Consider the following 15,283-nt stretch of genomic DNA (forward strand, 5'->3'; position numbering starts at 1 on the left):
TATTGTTAACAGAGTATTATTTTTAAAAATTTTATTATTATTATTGTTGTTGTTGTTGTTGTTGTTGTTGCTGCTGCTGCTGTTGTTAAGAAAAGTATTAATATTTTTATTAAAGTTATTGTTAACACTTATTATAATTATGAAGTAATATTAATAATTATTATTTTTTTTTGCAGATTATCAGAAATTTGTTGTCCATAAAACTAGATCTGCCAGAGACCTTTAACGAGATAACTACAGCGTCATTAGCATTTACTAGGTTTCAACACGTTTCGCGAATAGACGAAATGAGAGGCCATTCTGCACTCCTGAGTGCCTTGGTGGAACGATGGAGGCTCGAAACCCACACGTTTCACCTTCCAGTCGGCGAAGTGACGATGACGCTGGAAGATGTGACACATATTCTTGGCCTCCCGGTTAATGGGGAGCTCGTCACGGGTAAAACAGACAGCAGTCACCAGTTTTTTGTGGAGAACTGCATCGCTTGTTTTGGTCGGGAGCCCGGTCTGCACGATCACGTCTTGGGTAAGGTAAATCTTGATGGGTTCGGCGGTGCAGCGACACCGAACCGTGTGACACGCAAGAGTCCATTGAGCGGTACGTTTGGGCTCACATTTTCTGTGTGCTCGAAACGGTTGTGTTTACGGATAAGTCTACCACTTCATTGAACTCGAAGTTTCTGTCTCTACTTCGAGATTTCCACCGGATTCCACTATACAGTTGGGGGCAGCTAGTTTGGCACATCTATACAGATCTTTGTGCCGTGCATCACGATACAACTGTAAAGAGATGGATAGGTCACTCATACTACTTTTTGTTTGGGTGTGGGAGCGTATGCCGTTCCTGGCGCCAATTTCATGCGATCAGCTCGTCGATGTTGGTGTTCCACTTGCCCGACGGTATTGTTTTTTACTATTATTATTATTATTATTGTTGTTGTTGTTGTTGTTGTTATTGCAATCATTCTAATTTTGTTTAGGTGGAGTCATTGGCGCCGGCATACAAGATATACACGGAAGCCTACTGTACATTTTAGGCGAGGACTCAATGACATGGGAGTCGACGATGTAAGTTTTAACCATTTATGTTAGGCTGCTTATTTAGAATAATAGTTTTACTAATCAGCGTCGTGGTTGTGCAATTTATATGGCGGTCGTATATGGGAGTGGGATTTCCAAAGTACCTCGCTATAAATTTGTTTATGTGCTCCACAAAGTCGCCCCTAGTGTCATTCGAGTGTATAGAGTGGCATCCGACAGACCGAGTTAGACGACAGTTCGGGCTACAACAGCTTCCACTGGACCCGGTATTCGAGATTGGTCGTGATCATTGCAGGCGGTTGACAGGCCCACAAAACCATGACTGGAGAGGCATGAACAATCAATGGGTTAACTTGTGGATATCTGGCCACTATAACACACTGCAGTTAAGGGACGAGATTGTCGACTTTCATCCTCTCCCTGTGTACTACGAGTAGTACACACAACAGTATGGGCATCACCTACGACTGTCAGATAGAGTTGCAAGTGAAGAGGCTGACGCGAATGAACCACAGAAACAACAGGCAGAACCAGCTGGACCTCAATAGCAAATTCCCCCTCATGAGCAGCAGTTTCAGGAGTCGGGTCATGAGCATCAGTATCAGGCACCGGGCTATGAATAAGGGTTTTAGGTATCATTAAGGTTTATAATGTTATTGTCATTAATTATTATTATTGATTCCACTATTAATTAATATTATTCAGGTTGATTAATTAATATTAATTATTACTAATTATTATCTAGGTTCCGGCATATGAGCACAACTTTCAGGTCCTGGCATATGAGCACCAGTTCCAGATGGCAGGGTATGAACAGCAATTTCAAGACCTGGTATATACCCAGCAGTTCTAGGCACCGTCCTACGACCAACAGCAGTTTTCGGTATATGAGCAACAACAGCAGTGGCCGGCATATGGGCAGTAACAACCGTACATATCGGAACCACAATCACATCAGATAGTGGAACCTTACATACCACAGATGGTAATTCTAGCCAATGGTTAGTTCAGTCTGTTGGCTGGAATTGATTCCATCAGATTCTCTCAGGTCCTAAGGGACACAGATTATCTGTTTTCGACGCTCAAGCTGTAAGAGCCTGGTGCATCTGAGCAGTCTGTTGGTCATCGTGCCACGTCAGGTCATGCCAGTGACTTCTCTATGGATCAAGAGTCGGGTCATGTAGATCATCCTTGTCCTTCCGCACCACCGAGCACCGAGTTGTTCGATTTGAATGAATACCGCAACAGGAAGAGGGATTTCTGGGACATGACCTTCAGTACGAGTATGATTATGGTGGAGCGAGTGCTCCGGACATGAGTGGTTCCGGTTTGTATGACACTGCCGGTATGTCTCAGGGTCATCCGTATAATTTATGGACACAGACTGCACTCTCGGATAAATACACCCAATCTTTGTACTCGAAGAAGGCACTGAGGAAGTAGTCTGTTGCAGTTTAACTTTATATTCAGTGTTGTATCTCGTATTGTATATTTAGACATTTCTATTTGTTCTCGTATTTATTATTGTTTATTTAGCTTTGTTCTCATATTTATCATTGTATATTTATCTAACTTCGTAATTTATTATTCATAGTTTAATGCATACATAAATAATTTGCACAAATACATAAAAAGCTTACACACTAGTTTGAAATAGGTAATGAACTTACATAAAAAGTTATATATAATTGCTAAGTAGGTCATAAAAGGTTACATAAAAAGTTACTGACTAGTTTAAAATGCAAAAAATAACTAAAAAGCTTATTAGCTATTGACCTCCGGCACCTGTGCACTGAGGACATCGGCTACGGCTATGTCCCTCCCGTCCACATATAGTACACCGGCGAGGACCACACATATCCTGCGAATCCATCTCATTCAAGTAGCGGGTTGACTTTGTCTTCCTTTTGTTGCACGCCTCAATGTCCAATTGGCGATCACCTTCGCTCCTTCATATCTATCCCACGTAGATGGGTCACCCATCGAAACAAACTCGCCTCTGTACGCCTTGCAATTTCAGACATCTTGTACACATCATACACATATAATTGCCAATTAAGACGTTAGTTAGCGCAACATGCAAGAACGTGGCGACATGGGAGTCGCTCGACCTGGAAATAGCCACAACCATAGTGTCATTGCACAAGGTTAACAGTGTAAATAGAACCATCTTGCATTTCGCAAACCTCAAACATCTCATTGCACCTATCGAACCGTTAACGACAATGCTTCCTGCACGTCGAAAACTTTCTTCAACTCTTTTGGTAGCAAATTCTGAATACGTGATTCTGTTGCAGACACGCTCATGAGCATCGGGCATCACCTCAAACATCTCATTGCGCCGGTCGAATCGATTGACCACAATGTTTCCCGCACGTCAAAAGCTTTCTTCAACTTTCTTCGTGGCAAATTCTAAATACGTGAATCTGTTGCAGACACGCTCATGAGCCTCGGTGCTTTTCCGAGTAAAAAATTCGTTTAGTCGATAGAAAGTAGGCCTAACAATGGCAATCACAGGAAGGTTGCGTGCACCCTTCAGGACAGAATTTATGCACTCTACCAAGTTTGTCGTCATATATCTCCAACGATGATCCCCGTCGAATGCCAATACCCATCTCTGAACACCAATTTAGTCGCACCATTGAGTGTATGCCTCACCTCGCTCTTTAAGTCTTTGGTAGTTTTTGTTGTACTCCTGTTCTGTGCTAGAATAGCCTGTTGAACAAACCATGTTATCATTAGCAAATGCCACAAAATTACAGTGAATAGGACCATAACAGCGAATTCAAATACCTGTGTTAACCACGAGTTTATGCAAATGTGGAGCCTTGAACCTCCTTAAGAAGCTGGACCCGATGTGCCCGATGCAGAACATGTGTCACGCTCTTGGTGGTGACCATGCACCGTTACTGCGAGCTATTGCTACGTCGATGGAGTTATGGCGGTCAGAAATAATGCCCACGCCATCAATGGTAACAACATATCTCTAGAAATTGGTTAGGAAAAACTCCCACGCGTTTTCCGTCTCACGCTTGACTATCACAAATGCAATAGGCACAATGTTTTTATTCCCATCTTGTGCAACAGCAACTAGAAGTGCACCTTTATATTTTTCGTATAGGTGTGTGCCATCAACCTGCACCAATGACTTGCAATGCCTGAATGTTATAATACACAGATAGCAGCTCCAAAAAACGCGATGGAGAACTCTTACACCTTGAAGCTCCTCACTCTCACAGTAAACAAGGAGCGTGTTTATTTGAATACGAGACCTTGGCATCTTCGCAGTCATTGCTTTCAACCACACTGGCAGAGTCTGTTAAGAAACTTTCCAATCACCAAAAATTTTTGCGACAGATTTCTGCTTTGCCAACCAAGCCTTGCGGTAACTTATAGTGTAGTTGAACCTGGATTGAACTTCTATAATAATAAACTTCACCTTTATCGATAGGCTGCTTCAACCAACGACCTAATAGCATTTGCAATTGTGTATGAGTCCAACTTGGCATGATCTTGTGAAATCGTGCCTATGGTGCACATGTGCTTGCCATTGTATCTCCTGATCTTCCAACAAGCTTTCTTTCGAATCAAGCTAACTCGGATAAGCCAATTACACCTTGCACCATAAATGTTGCATTTTGCATAGAATGTTTGCCGTTCAGACTCATACACAGTGTAATTAACTCCTCTAGAGATAGTGTAGCTTTTGATTGCAGATATCACTGACTATTTATAACCAAATTCTATTCCGACACTAAACTCACCATCTTCTGCCACAATGTTGCCTTCACCTACGACATGCGAACCACCATCAGTCGGACAAGGCAAATAAAATAAATGGTAGTGGTAATTTCAATTAATAATCATAACATACCCATATTCGCATATTCAGGAAATTCCGGGGCATGCATGACTTCGAGATCCAGAATCCGCATAAAAGGCGGAACACCAAAAGAGTGCTGGCTTACAATCGCATCCGCTTCATTTTGCACCGCCGGATTGCCTACCAGGTCTCCGTCATCGTTTTCGTCATCGACTTCATAGTTGGCTTCGAACTCATCTTCACTCTCGTTGTTATCTTCTTTCCAATCTATATTCTCGAGCTCATCAACATTGACCTCCGTGCCAACTGTGTCCATCCCTGTATGCTGTTCGAACTCAACGTACAGCTCTATCATTGGCACGTGAAATCGGGTTTGTTGATAAATACAGAACATATGCTACATACTTGCGTCGTCAGTGATGGACATTATTTGAAACTGTATCAGCCCACTAAATACTCGTATAGGATTCTTGTATAAAATGTTATTCACCCTTTTCGAAATGTGACTTTGTATGTTATCACAAAGACCATTTTGAATACAAAACTCATGGTGCATGGAATAGCCCGATAACGGATATTCACAAATAAAAGTCACTCCTTCGTGTGTGTTTGGTATAATCTCATCGTTATAATACACTCACAAATTTACAACACTATTCATAACCTCAACCTCACCTAACCCAACTTTTTTTACACAACTAATTGCCAAAAAAACTCACAATTATGACATATGTTGAGTTAAGAAATTAACTAAATTAATGATGACAAACATTATTTTTGAGAAATTATCTAACTAATGTTAATTACTTGAAATTAAGCATTGCAGGCCACAAATCAATTCAGGAGTCCAATTGGATAAAATTAGAACAAGGCTGGTGGGCTGATAACAAAAATAGAAGCCCAAAAAAAAATCAAAGCAAGGAGCCAAACGGGTTGAAAATCAAGATCCGATCCAAGCCCGTATCCATCACTCCAAGATGATCCATCTAATTTGCTCTCACACCAAAAGCAACGTTCACTTTTGTGTTTTGGTCAGAAATCAGAAAAGTGACAGAGAGAGCTTCTTCCCTAAGCCATTCACCAAAGAAGCAAGAAAGAGAAGGTTAAGAAAATGGTAGAAGTCTAATCACCCACATCAATCTGTATCAAGAAGAAGTCAGAAGCTAAAGGTGATTTCATTTCCTTATACATGCATCATATCTTATTCTCTTCATCTTCAACGTTCTGCCTATCTATTCTAAGATACATGGGAAAGATGATCTCTGCTCACACTGCTGTGCATCTACGGTCACAAGTGAGTCTCGGGGACCAAGTAGCTTCTCAATAGCCAAGATCTAGACTTACCATTGAGGATATCTGTTTTTTGCTTTCCTATGGTTTTCGGTCAACAAGAGAAGGTCAGAACCAAAGTTTCTATTTTGAGGATTAATGGGAAAAAGTGAGTTGGTGGGTTGGTGAAGCACAAGGCTCAAGGTTTGACCTTGGAGAGAGCAACTCAACAACATGCAAGGAGATAAAAGAAGATTTTTCACCATTTAGAAGCCAAGGAGAGATAATCCAGTATATTGAGGTTTTGTTCTGTGAAGAGCTCTTTGAAGAAGTTCATCTACTTGGATAATGCTTTCTTTCAAAGAAGCATTCCACCAAAAATGAAGAACTGAATCAGAGACCTGCAAATCTGATTTATCACATAGCAAAGAGGCTGTTGTATAGTCAATCTCCTTATGTTTAGCAGATTGTAATTTACTTTTCAATGTTTATCTTTCTATAATTTCTTGAGGTAAAAGGCTAAATGAGTGAGTCATTGAAAGAGCCAAGAGAGAAAAAGACAGAGAGATACACATGAGTAAAAAAGCCTAGAGTTATTTTAGATTTCTTTAGGTAAGGTTGTGTGTTGTATCTAGTATCAGTGATGTACCCCTTTCTTAGTTGAGTGAGCACTAAGAGTGAAGAGTTAAGTATTAGCATAGCCAAAGTCAAGTTAGGTTAGAACTTGAGTGTGAAAGAATTGTGTAAATCCTGTGGAATTGGTGTATGTAATACTTTAACTATAGTAGAAATTCTACCACTGTTGTGGTGGAGACTGGACGTAGGTTGCATAGAACAAGGCAACTGAACCAGGATACGTGATGGTGTTAGCTTTTTTCTTCTCTGCTCTGTCCTGTTTTCTGATATTCATGAGACAAAATGAAATTGTCTCATAAATTTTTCGCAGCTGAGTCCAAACAGTTTCAGATTGCAAGCTTGTTTTAAAAGGGCTAATTCAGTACATTAAAGAAGGTCATAAATTCAACCCCCCTTCTCTAAGCCTTCTACAACCTTCAACATATATGCAAGAAAGAGTAAGAGGAGTAGAAGTGAGGACAGATGAAATTGCGTTTCGTATTTATAGACAAGGTTCTCGATTAAAATATTATTTTCTATACAAAACGCAACCTGCATTTTGAGGCCTTCAAGAAAAGCTTTCTGACAATATCAAAATGCAACATGCGTTTGTGGGTTTCAAATGAAATTTAAATTTTGCCCGCTTAAAAAGGTGCAACCTGCGTTTGGCTAACACCAAAATAAAAAAAATTGAAAAACTAATATTTTACTAAACGCAGCCTACGTTTGGTAATTTTCATAAAGAGTAAAGTATTATTTTTGTTCTCAACGTTTGAGGTAAGTCTCAAAATTGTCCCTAACGTTTCAAAATTGACTCAATGTTGTCCTGCCGTTAGGGATCCATTAACAGAATTGACGGCGGGACAAAATTGAGACGATTTTGAAACGTTAGGGACTTAAATAGGACGAAAACGTTGGGGACAATTCAAAATCGTCTCAATTTTGTTCCGCCGTCAATTCTGTTAACGGATCCCTAACGGTAGGACAACATTAAGTCAATTTTGAAACGTTAGGGATTTAAATAGAACGATTGAAACGTTAGGGACAAATTTGGGACTTACCCCAAACGTTCGGGACAAAAACGATACTTTACTCTTTTCATAAAAAAAAAGAGTAAAAACTCAAAACGCAAGTTAAGATTTGTATCTGACACCATAGCAGCGAAAATTTTTGCCACGCGTCCATTTCATTGCGTTTCACTATAATTTTTTCCATATGAAAAAAATGAGATGGAAAAATCAGCTAAATATATTAATATATACAAATATATAAATATATAGTCTAATATTAATTATCAATATATAGAGTTAATAGTCAAATTTATCTCACAAAGATTATTTATTTTTTAAATTGGTTTTCAATAATTTTTCTAGTCATATTAGTCATGTAGATTGCAAATCAAATTGATCCTTTCATTAGTTAGATGATAACGTGTTATATTAAGTATTATGTGACATGATGACAGAGTAGATTAATACTACATGTTACAAGATGACTAGTTGATATGTCAGTTCATTAACACTTGACATGTCACGTGTCATTTGACATGTCAAAAAATTATGTATAATTAAAATAGTCTCTGAAAGTATACACGTAAGTCATTTTCATCCCTAAAATTTAAAAAATTAATCAAATTAATCTTTATATAATTTTTTTCATAATATTAAATTTGAAATATTTTTTGATACTACTAATTTTAATATTATTTTTTAGACCTTAATAAATAAAATTCTCTTTACATAAAATAATAAAAAAATTTAATTATTATAAAGTTATTTTGCCATTTATATTTTAAAATTTTACAAAAAAATAAGATTAAAATGAGTAGGATTAATATTAAAAATTTAATATTATAGAGAAAAATTAAAAAAATTATATAAAGACTAATTTGATCAATTTTTTAAATTTTAGGAATAAAAATGACTTATATGTGTATTTTTAGGGATTAATTTAATTATAAATAAATTTATGATATTTCAAATGACACATAGCATACCAAGTATCACTAACCTGACATGTCAACCAATTATCCTGTGACACGTCATTATTTAACTAACGGAATGACCAGTTTGACTTATATCTTATCTTTCAAGGACTAATATGATTAACAAAATTATTTGAGGACCAATTTGAAGAATGAGTAATCTTTCAAAGACAAATTTAACTATTAACCCTCAATATATGTAAAGCATTTTTTTTTTGTCCACGGTATCCCCCAACCGGATAGGTCAAGAGCTAATCCGTCGCGGATCTGAGCTCCATTTAAGGGTCTATCGCTGGCTAATGGGTTGCTGCATGCACAAGGCAGGATTCGAACCTCCCGACACTTGTTTAAGCGGACGAGTGAGTGACCACTCAACTAACTCAAGTTGGTTATGTGAAACATTTTTAATCAGTCCTGTTACATGTCCAAGTCTTTTTGGCACTCAAGTCCAAGTAAGTTAGTCCAAACCCAACAAAAACCACTTTTATTATATGTAGCGTGTACACATGCGCGCTTCACTAACGTAAATATATCCTTCTTTGTCTTCACGTTTCTTCTTCTTATTGGCATTTTTTCTTCTTCTTCTTCACGTTCCTCATTCTTCTTTGTCGCGCTCTTTCTTTTTTTTCGCGTGTTTTCTCTCCATCGTCGTTTTTTTATTGCTGTTGTTGCTGCATTTTTTCTTTTTCTCCTTTCCTTCCTAGTAATTTTGCAGTATTAATTTTTATTTTTTTTATTTTATTTCTCTTAAAAGAGTAAAATAAGAAGAATTATGAGAAAATAAATAAGAAAAAGAAGATGAAGAAGAAGCAGAATAATATGAGGCGGAGGAAGAAGAAGAATTTTAAATTATGCAGAACTTATCAGAATAAAAATATACCGAAATTTTTTAATAAATACACATGAATTTCTTGGTTTTTACCGAAATTTTGCTACCAAAGCACAAAAATATCTTTTTTAATATTGTATTTTTCTTTTTCTTTTTTTTTTCTTATTTCTTTCTTTCTTTTAGTTGAATGAATGTAGGTTGATCCTCTTCTTAGTAATTTTACAGTATTATGTGTTTCTTCTTTTTTTTTTGTTTAATTTTTTTTATTTTTATTCTTGTTAAAAAATTAAAAGAAGAAGAAACTTGAGAAGGTAAAACAAGAAGGAAAAAATAAATAAGAAAAAAAAAGATGATGATGAAAAAGAAGAAAAAGCAGTAGAAGATGAGGAGGAAGAAGAAGAGTTTTAAATTATGCAAAATTTTTCAGAATAAAATTACACCGAAATTTATTAGAAAATACACATAACTTTTTGGTTTTTATACTGAAAGTTTACTATAAAAAATACAAAAAACGTCTTCGTTAATGCTGTATTTTTTTTCTTATTTCTTTTTTTTAGTTGAATAAATGTAGATTTATCCTCTTTCAAGTAATTTTGTAGCATTATGTATTTTTTTCTTTTTTATTTGCTTTTTTTTGTTTTTATTCTTATTCAGAGAGTAAAACAAGAAGAAATTTGAGAAGGTAAAACAAAAAAGAAAAGATGAATAAAAAAACATTATGTGTTTTTTTTTTATTCTTTTTCAGAGAGTAAAACAAGAAGAAACTTGAGAAGGTAAAACAAAAAAGAAAAGATGAATAAGAAAAAAAGAAGATGATGATGAAAAAGAAGAAGAAGAAAAAGCAGTAGTAGCAACAGAAGATGAGGAGGAACAGAAAGAGAAAGAATTTTTAATTATGTAGAACTTATTAGAATAAAAATATACAAAATTTTTTTAACAAATATACATAAATTTCTTAGTTTTTATACTGAATTTTTGCTACAATAGTACAAACATGTCTTCTTTAATGTTCTTTTTTTTTTCTTTCTTTTAGTTGATTGAATGTAGGTTCATTGTTTTTATTCTTGTTAAGAGAGTAAAATAAGAAAAAAACTTGAGAAAATAAAACAAGAAGGAAAAGATTAATAAGAAAAAAAAAGAAGATAATGATGATGAAAAAGAAGAAGAATAATAACACTTTAGTCATCTCATTAGCAAGTTAATGTGCAGAAATAATCAAATAAATTGTGTGCTTTTTGGTCGGATTGTAGATAATATTCTCCCTCACCTCGAAGAAGGAAGGGTTGGCCCCTCATTGTTGTGCTAAGTGTTTACAAAACTTATTAGAATAAAAATACACAGAAATTTCATAATAAATACACATAAATTTCTTATTTTTTACACCGAAAGTCCTTAATGATTGCGATACGGAAACTCAGTTCGAAAATAAGCACACAAACAATACTGAATCATGGACAAAATACATCCAAATTAATTTCAACGATAACGATAATAATAACGACGATAACGATATAGAAGATGACGTTGACGATGACGATGACGATAACGATGATGACGATGGCGATATAACGATAACATGCTGATGATGATGGAGAAAGAAGAGAAGGAAAATGAATGAAAAGAAGAAATCAAATGAAAAAGGGAAGAGAAAGAGGAGAAGGCAGTGATGGTGGTAGTGACGACGATAATGTAAAAAAAAGAGGAGAAGAAAAAACAACAATTGAAATGTCAGTAGGAAGAAGAAAAGGAGAAAGAGAAGGAGGAGAAGGAGAAGAAAACAGAGAAGGAGAAGGAAACAGAAAAAGAAAGAAGAGAGGAGGAGAAGAAAACGGAGAAGAAAGAGACGCATGATTTGAAAAATGGTTATAACAACTTGGTTAGATTTAATTAAGTATTTTGCTTGAATGTAGAACTTTATTCGTTTTTAATATCTAAAGTAAATATTTGTCAATTTGTTATTTAATTATTTTTAAATTTTAACCAAGCTTTTAAGTTTTTTATATACAATATTTATTTATTTATCTTTTCCTTTCTCTTGTCGGCAAGACTGAATTCATCTACAGTTTATTAAAAAATATCAGATCCTAATACCAGGTTAAGAACCACAGGTCTCGACATATTTCGGGGATCAACGAGGCTTGGCTATCATTGGATGCAAAATAGGAGCTAATCACATGATTCACACAAGCATGTAGGTTTTCTCTGTTATTGTTTTTTATGAAACTCAGAATACCGTGCCTACAAGCATGATTTGAAACCATGCTGGTTCAGGAAAAGCATGATACTAAATATATATACATGACCATGCAGAACAAACTAAGGCTGAATATAGATTCCAAGTTTTCACTAATATATACCTCCACATTCTCTAGAAAATGTCTCTTTTTTTTTTTAATCTTTTTTTGAAATAAGCTCTTCAGCAAAATGCCCATGAGGGCCTCTACTTCCAATTCAAAGGGCTGATCTGATATGAATCATCATTCATCGTCTCACGTTTATTTGAAACACTCTGTTATACCAAATTGAATGGAGTGTCATGTGGAATAGGTCATACTTCAAGGGCTTTGTATGCCACAAAAAATGTTTCTGAACCCTTCTGATCCCAAGTTGCAATTTGACATACTTTTCTTCAGGAACTGAAACAAGTATGTTCTTCAAGTTTGGAATGTCTTTCTCTGGAAGGATTAATGAGAATGCATCCCAATCTAAAACCTCAAAAAAAGGTGGCACAAAGTTGTCTGATATAATGACAGGCACACACTCATAGAATATGGCCTCAACCACACGGGGACTGTTGACCTCGTACCCCTTTGGGCATATGCAGTATTTGCTGCTCTTCATGTGCTGAATGTAACTCATCTTGCTGGCAACACCGTGTGGCATTGGGCCAAATATCTTCATGTCAGGGTCTTTGTCCTTCCAGTGCTTTAGCAGTATTTGGCGCAAATAACCGTGCATGTTTCCGGCGTAGAATGCAAGAATATGCCTTTCTTGAGGAGGCTTTCCTCCAAGATCTCTCTGAGGATTTTTAACTGATCGGACATAAGTTTCCGGAAGAGCAACGTCCCTTCCTATTTTGAAGCCTTGAGTTACATCAGAATTGCAGAGGGCTTTTATGCAGTATTCCATGTGGTGCCTTGTTTCATATGGAGCCTGCAATTTTTCAGTTGTAAAATTTATCATCCAAGTAAGTAGTATTTATGCATATAGTGAATAGGACCTACTTGGAGTGGACATGTTTCATCAAGAAAACAAAGAGACATCAAATTCTTATGTCATCATAGATATCTTGGAAGTTGGTACATTATTTTTTATTGTTAAATTTCATAACATAGCTGGGATTAAAGAAAAAGAAGAAGGAAAGAAGAGCACATAACATACCCAATCATGGCAAGCAACAAGAAAATGGTCAGCACCACCTGTTCTGTTAAAGTAACGATATTTTGCAGAAATGTTATCCGTATAATCCTTCAAGAACCTTCGAAGATTTGTCCGATTATGCGAGTTGCGTACATAAAGGGAGAACTCTAACATTCGCGCACTAAATGGCATATAAAACAGGTGTGCCTTTGCAGGATCCTTCACAACAAATTGCTTATTTTCCTCCATCAGTTTCATAAACCAGCCTTCAGCAGCATATAGTCCCTTAAGAATAGGTTGATGAAAGATGGGCTTGTTTCCATCCTTGTATATGTAAACCTTAAGTGTGCGTTCCATGAGTTCATAGCTCCTGCAAATGCAAGGATTTAAAAAGAAAAAAAAATCAAATGATCTTGACTTTGGCCAATGTGGCAAACACATATCAAACACAAAACAACAAAAATCCATGGAGGAGCAAATAAGTGAAATCTAATGTCATATTATAACGAAGCATTAAGATGTCCCTATCAAATAATTCATAGGGAGTTAAGAACTTCATAGCCAACCAAGAAGTTAATATTCTTTTCATCAATCTTGCTCATGCAGAACTTAATTTAGTTGTGAACATATTTTCTTTAACATCTTTAAGCTTGCCTTTTGAACATAGAAATATTGCGAAAGAGAGGAGCATAAAGCTCTTTGTCCTGTGTTACTATCGGAGCATGCTCAATCTCGAACCTTGCAGCAAGGACTTCCAGGTCAAGTTTGGAAGACCACCGTGGTTTCTGCAATCAAACATAGAATATAAAGATCAAAGTAACTATAACTTGTCCAAGTAGCTACTTCACAGTTGAAACTTGACAGAGGATTCAATACCATAGCACGAGATTTAGCACGGCGGCGTATTAGTATACGGTTCATCTCCTGTATTAATGTTCTTGATTTGGGCGGCATGTTGCACCTCATCTTCTTTGTCCTAGGAATATTTGCTGCAGTACTATTATCCGAAGCAAACAAATCATTTCTTGGGCGAGAATTTTCAAGAAAGGTCAGATTACCATAGGAAGGTGTACTGTCTGAGCTATCCATTTTTTCATTTTTCAGCAATTGAGAAACTGTAGATATTCCCCCTTTTGACTCCAAAATTTGCTTCACTGGAAAACCATTCTTACTGTCTTTGGTCAAAACTGCTATGGACCTTTTATTGGAACCTACACTGACCAACTCCAGGCTGTAATTCTTAACTTCACCCTTCTTATCAGGTAAACTCTGAACACTATTTGTATCTGCCCTAAGTTCAAAAACACCACCGTTGTTGCTGATCTCAGAGACAAGATCACTAACATTATCATGTACATGAGCATAGTTTTCTGGCCCTAAAGACCAAGGAGAGTTTCCATTTCCATATGGAACAAGTATTGACTGAAACAGTAAGAAATTAACAGCCATTGTTCCCAACAGAAAAAGAAATCTCCGGTTTCCCATATTACATAATTCTACTGCATAAATTGCCCGAATCGCTGAATTTTAAACTCGAAGCTTGAAAGAGATTGAAGGATCCTAAACAAAATGGAACACTTAGATAATTGGAGAGACTACAAGCAGGCCAGAAAATTCTTAGTGATTCAAATAAAGTAAATAAGAAATAACTAAAATGGGACAAAGAAATCGTGATTTGACACGTACCTCAGTGCAGTTAATGAGCTATACTTGAAGTTGAAGCTTCCTCTGTTTTTCTACATCTTCAACCTTCTGAGAAGCCAAACACAGCAGAGATGCCCCTCAAGCAAAAGAGATTAAAGTTACAGACCTTTCAAGAACCCCTGTCAGCATCTCGATTAGTTTAATTTAATTGGATCGGGTGGAAACATTTTTAGTTTCTTATTTTTATTTTATAATAACCATTCATCAACTTGTGCATGTTACTGAGCTCTTGTACGTTGTGACGCCACTTTTCAACAATTTTGTTTTCTTTTGATCTGTTTCCTCCTTCTCGAAAAGCTTTCACTTCGCAATTTTCAGGTTTCAGCTCTGAATTCTGAAAGTAGTAATAAAAAGTGAATTCCAGGGAGCGATAGAAGCAGCTAGCAGAGGCTCCTCTTTCATTGATAGGGGACCCCACCAATAATACGGCGTCATATTCTGTGTTAATCAAGATTAGGATAACGTTTAGTATACTCGTATTTTATGAGATACCATGTTGATAAAATAAAGTTTAGATATTAATATTTGGAGAATGTAGGACCATTAATTTCAGTAGAAGAAAATAATACTTGGAAGATACCAAATGGTATGGGGTCTAAGGCCGTTCATGGTTTATTTATGATGAAGAAAACTTTTTATTTTCTAAAAAAATATTAGTG

The 15,283-nt window shown here is 36.2% G+C and overlaps 1 protein-coding gene across 1 annotated transcript; it reads right to left on the reverse strand.

The window, feature by feature from the left end:
• On the reverse strand, window positions 11,736-15,086 carry LOC107630262 (probable glycosyltransferase At3g07620). Its single transcript, XM_016333359.2, has 5 exons — window positions 14,607-15,086; window positions 13,797-14,480; window positions 13,575-13,705; window positions 12,942-13,290; window positions 11,736-12,713 (listed from the first exon to the last, which is right to left on the reverse strand). The coding sequence occupies exons 2-5, from the start codon at window positions 14,403-14,405 to the stop codon at window positions 12,042-12,044; spliced, it is 1,761 nt and encodes a 586-aa protein (XP_016188845.1). The 5' UTR covers window positions 14,406-14,480; window positions 14,607-15,086; the 3' UTR covers window positions 11,736-12,041.

The sequence above is a fragment of the Arachis ipaensis genome, chromosome B03 (assembly GCF_000816755.2).
Source record: "Arachis ipaensis cultivar K30076 chromosome B03, Araip1.1, whole genome shotgun sequence".
In the NCBI taxonomy this organism is placed as follows: Eukaryota; Viridiplantae; Streptophyta; class Magnoliopsida; order Fabales; family Fabaceae; genus Arachis; species Arachis ipaensis.

Coding starts and splice junctions, on each gene's coding strand:
- LOC107630262 (XM_016333359.2), bottom strand. CDS start 14,405: ATGGGAAACCGGAGATTTCTTTTTCTGTTGGGAACAATGGCTGTTAAT. Junction 13,706..13,796: donor GTGCTAAATCTCGTGCTATG/GTATTGAATCCT, acceptor GTTTGATTGCAG/AAACCACGGTGGTCTTCCAA. Junction 13,291..13,574: donor AATATTTCTATGTTCAAAAG/GCAAGCTTAAAG, acceptor TTGCATTTGCAG/GAGCTATGAACTCATGGAAC.